The 5,027-nt window shown below is 44.9% G+C and overlaps 1 protein-coding gene across 1 annotated transcript; it reads left to right on the plus strand.

Moving 5' to 3' along the window:
• The first annotated feature begins 1,276 nt into the window (after positions 1-1,276).
• Positions 1,277-4,618, plus strand: LOC112843770 (SCAN domain-containing protein 3). Its single transcript, XM_025902731.1, has 2 exons — positions 1,277-3,342; positions 3,974-4,618. The coding sequence occupies exon 1, from the start codon at positions 1,459-1,461 to the stop codon at positions 3,328-3,330; it is 1,872 nt and encodes a 623-aa protein (XP_025758516.1). The 5' UTR covers positions 1,277-1,458; the 3' UTR covers positions 3,331-3,342; positions 3,974-4,618.
• The last annotated feature ends 409 nt before the right edge of the window (positions 4,619-5,027 follow it).

Below are 5,027 nucleotides of genomic sequence, written 5' to 3' on the forward strand. Positions count from 1 at the left end.
GCGTTGTCAGTGGCCCCCCCGAGTCTGACCTGGATGGGTCTGTGACATCTTTTGGGGACACAGGAGCTGTACCTCCTGCCACCCGTACTGTGGATTCCGTCTCCAGCATTGGCGAGTGTGATGACCGCACACTATCATGGATCCATCAGCAATCCGCCGCTGACCCAGTCGAAGATGGTGTTCATGAGACCCCTCCTATGATGGTTGCTCCTGATGTTGGTGGGCTGGCTGGTGATGGAGCCTCCCCAGACTCCCCTGCTGCTTTCCCGTCCCACAGTTTTCATTCTCTTGAGCCCCAAAATGTGGACGTGGATCAGGGACTGACTACACGTTTTGGTAGAATCATTAAACCAGTTCGTCGCTTGATTGAATCAATGGCTCAACTCGAGACACTCCTTGGTGTTGAACCTGTTCAAGCAGCGGTTATCGATGTGTGAATTTGTTTATTGCTGTATGTTGTCCATTGCTATTGTTTTTGGTAAAGAATAATAGAGGCACAGAGTTGATTGTATTTTGTTGGTCTGTGCAGTTTGATGGTGACGCCCATAGATATTATGGCCTGTTTTGTGTGGTGTAAATGGCACCTCATTTTGTCTATTGTGTGTCCTGGGATCTTGCTAGGCGCCGAGCGGGTCTCAGGTCTCTTATCCTCCTTGGAGGAAGCTATGTTGCTGATCTAATTCACTGTATATGTGATGTGAATTTGTTTGAGGCCACTGTATCTGTTATTGTGGGTTTATACATTTTATTTATTTATTTATTTTTTTTGGTGTACTCTTTAGGATTTTGTGTAATTCTTGGGGGGTGAATGTAACAGGGTCATAAATCACATTGTTATAATTACACAAAATGTGTTCTAAACCCCCAAACTCTTCCCTTTATACCTGACTTTTAGGACCTCCAAGCCTGTAGCTATGTTCATTATCAGTTAGAGCCCCTCCTCATTCTTTTCTTCTTCTTCTTTGGTGCAACCATATAAATACAGTGTACCCCTTTTGCCTCTCCCCTTTTCTACAATTCCCCTGTGGGAGAGGTTGGTGTAATTTCTTTCCCAACACTGTAAAACACTCATATAATGCATATTTAGCCACCTGGATGTTTCTGATTGTGATTTTAGTTCAATTATTGTCATTATTAAGCCTGTTTTTTGTTAGATGTTACAAATGTGTAGTATGTGTGTGCCATATGTGTGTTCTAGGGCAGGGGTCCCCAACCCCCGGGCCCCGGACCGGTACCGGGCCGTGAGTCGTTTGGTACCGGGCCGCGAGAGTTGAGGCTCGTACCGCACAGAAAAAATAAATAACTTACATTAATTTCATTTTATTTATTATCCGACTCTGAACAGTGTTTTATTTTGAAAAAGACTGAATTCTCTCATTTACTTCCGTCTATGACTGACTCTTGACGCATGTCAAGATACATTATTAGTAGCTAATATTAAACCTACAAGCTAGCAAAATGAGTAAAAAACAGATGTCTTTGGAGGGTTTCTTTGCAAAGGGAAAAAGGCCCAGTGAGGAGACAGAAGAAGAGTGTACGACAACCACTAAGAAAAAGAAAGCTGCATTTAACAGACAATACCAAAATACCTACTTGAAATATGGATTTATCGCGACAGGCGATTCCCATGCACCAAGCCCGCTCTGCATAATATGCGGCGACCGGCTCTCCAATGAGGCAATGAAGCCTTCAAAACTGCTTCGTCACTTGGAGACCAAGCACCCAACATTAAAAAACAAGCCTTTGGAGTATTTTGAAAGAAAAAAGCGGGAACAACAGGGACAGAAGCAATTACTGAGGGCCTCCACAACAACAAATACAGGTGCACTGAGAGCATCATACTTGGTGGCTAACCGTATTGCTAAGGCTAAAAAGTCATTCACTATTGGTGAAGAATTGATCCTTCCTGCCACTAAAGACATTTGCTGTGAACTTTTTGGGGAGGTGGCGGCTGAAAAGATAGCACAGGTGCCTCTGTCGGCTAGCACCGTTACCCGTCGCATTGATGAAATAGCAGAGGACATTGAGACACAGTTGTTGGAGAGAATTAATACATCACCATGGTACGCTTTGCAGGTTGATGAGTCTACAGATGTGGACAATAAGGCAATACTACTTGTTTATGTGCGATACCTTTATCAGGAGGATGTGCATGAGGATATGTTGTGTGCACTATCGTTGACAACCAAAACCACAGCTGCAGAACTATTCAGGTCACTGGATGATTATGTATCAGGAAAACTTAAATGGTCTTTTTGTGTCGGCATATGCACAGACGGAGCTGCTGCCATGACCGGACGGCTGTCTGGTTTGACTACTCGGATTAAGGAGGTTGCACCTGAATGTGAATCTACACATTGTGTCATTCACAGAGAAATGCTGGCAAGCCGAAAAATTCCACCAGAACTTAACAGCGTATTGAATGATGTTGTTGGAGTTATTAACCACATCAAAGCACACGCCCTCAACTCACGCCTGTTCGAGCAACTTTGTGAGGAGATGAACGCGGAGCACAGGCGCCTTCTCTTGCACACAGAAATAAGGTGGTTGTCCCGAGGGAGATCACTCGCCAGAGTTTTTGAATTACGAGAGCCGCTGCAGAGATTTTTCTCAGAAAAGAAGTCACCGCTGGCAGCACATTTCAGTGACAAGGAGTGGGTCGCAAAACTCGCTTACATATGCGACGTATTCGGCCTACTAAATGAACTCAATCTGTCCCTTCAGGGGAAAATGACAACTGTCTTCAAGTTGGCAGATAAGGTAGCTGCATTTAAAGCCAAACTGGACTTGTGGAGACGACGCGTAAACAGAGGCATATTTGACATGTTTCAAACTTTGGCTGGATTTTTGGAAGAGACTCTGCCTGAGCAATCATTCTCCCAGCTAGTGCAGGATCACCTGTCTTTGCTTTTAAAAGAGTTCGAGCGCTACTTCCCAATCACAAAAGACCCACGAACCGACAAGGAATGGATCCGCGACCCATTTGTCAATAAACCGGGTGAATCCAGCTTGCCTTTGCAAGAAGAAGATCAACTTTTGGAAATAACGAATGATGGCGGCCTTAAAAGTATGTTTGAGACATCAGCTTTGCCGGTATTCTGGATAAAAGTCATGGCGGAATACCCCGAGATTGCCACAAAAGCACTAAAAACCCTGTTGCCGTTTCCAACATCATATCTGTGTGAAGCGGGGTTTTCTGCAGTAACAGCGACGAAAACAAAATTGAGGAGCAGACTGAACATAAGCAACACACTTCGGGTGTCATTGTCCCCCATTACGCCCAGGTGGGACCGTCTCGTTGCAGAGAAACAAGCACAGGGCTCTCACTGATTGAGCGTTATGGTGAGTTATCTATTTTCTTGTACTTTTATATTTGTTTTGTAGTTGTGTGTCCTATTTTGAAAGAAATGTTTACGCGTTACCATAGCAACCAGAGTATTAAGGGGGAGAGAGGAGGCTGTTACTCTCAATGTTGTTGGTGCATTTCAGGAGGATGCTGCTAATAAAGTTACACAATTACACAGTGAATACGCGTGTAATATTATATTTACAAAATGCCACAGTTTTTGTCTTGGTCGTATCATTTTATTTTGTTGTATTTATCCGTGACACCTGCCGGTCCGTGAAAATATTGTCTGACATTAAACCGGTCCGTGGCGCAAAAAAGGTTGGGGACCGCTGTTCTAGGGAACGTGAACACTAGCATGAATAGATAATTCTTGCTAGCTTGGAAGTTGTGGTGGGTTAAGCTAACCCTCTTCCCCACTGTTTGTGTTTGGTCATAGGAGCTGGAGTGGGCAAGCTATTTATTTGGAGGTCTTTCTTTCTTTCTTTCTTTTACCGTTTTTATCAGGTATGTCGGATTTCATGTTGTTGTTTTTGTTTTATCAAATATGTTACGTGTAAATGCATATTTTATGTTTAATGTAATAATAAATGCCAGCCCCTTTTCTACAATTCCCCTGTGGGAGAGGAGCTGGAGTGGGCAAGCTATTTATTTGGAGGTCTTTCTTTCTTTCTTTCTTCTACCGTTTTTATCAGACACAACGCAGAAACCCACCGGTTACACTGATGACTGATCATTATTGGTGGTATGGCGTCCGTTTAGTTGGGCTGCGGTCTCCTCATCTCTTGTTTCTCTCCTCCGTTTCCGGCCCAAGAGGAAAGTCAGAGGACCAACGATCCCAGATGTTACAGCTGCTGTTACAAGGACTGTGATCACTGTGATCCATGTCCTATCAGAGGACTCTGATGGCTGTGAGGACAAGAAGACAGAAACCAGGCATGTTAGTGAGTGTGGTTTGTGCGAAGGTTTCAGCCAGCGTAAATTTAAACAGAAAACCAAAAACACAAATGTTTCTGTGCAGTTATGTTATCTAATATCAGTCTCTGCTTCCAGGGAAACGTGTCATAATTAAAAATGTCCCCTTACACACAATCACAAACAGACAATGAGCTCCACCCGTGAAGTGAACTGACTGTGCAAGGCATCAAATCCAGGTGTTCGTGGAAAGCCTGCGTGCTGTGATATCACCTCACTGTCCTCCACTCAAACACTGACCCTGCTCTGAAACACTGACTGCAAATCTGAGTTATTGGCGCGTTTAACGAGCCATCAAAGTTTACAGTTCAGTGTGTAGCTATTTAATGTGGTTGGTGTACTCACCGTCGGTGTGGTTGTAGGCAGAGGTGTGCTACCGGCTGCTGTGGGGACTTGAGGACGGACTCGCAGGCGGACAGCAGAGCGGTGTCTCTCCACTTGTCTATGTCACAGTAATAAACTCCTTCATCTTGTTGCTGGACTCTCTTTATGGTGAGGGACAGGTCTGCTTGTCGGTCCCACTCTGATGGTATCGACACCCGGCTTGTGTCAACGTCTTCCCCGTATGTGATTCCTCCTGTTCCATCCAGCTGAAGCACCGCGTTTCCATTTCTCCTCCAGCGCGCAGATTTCACCGACTGGCCCGCGGTGACGGAGCGGCACGGGAGTGTGGCATCCTCGCCCTCGGATACAGCAACTTCAGAGG

This window comes from Oreochromis niloticus, linkage group LG3 (genome assembly GCF_001858045.2).
Source record: "Oreochromis niloticus isolate F11D_XX linkage group LG3, O_niloticus_UMD_NMBU, whole genome shotgun sequence".
NCBI classification, from domain to species: domain Eukaryota; kingdom Metazoa; phylum Chordata; class Actinopteri; order Cichliformes; family Cichlidae; genus Oreochromis; species Oreochromis niloticus.

Bases quoted from the DNA above. Each gene is read 5' to 3' on its own strand.
- LOC112843770 (XM_025902731.1), top strand. From the start codon at position 1,459: ATGAGTAAAAAACAGATGTCTTTGGAGGGTTTCTTTGCAAAGGGAAAA.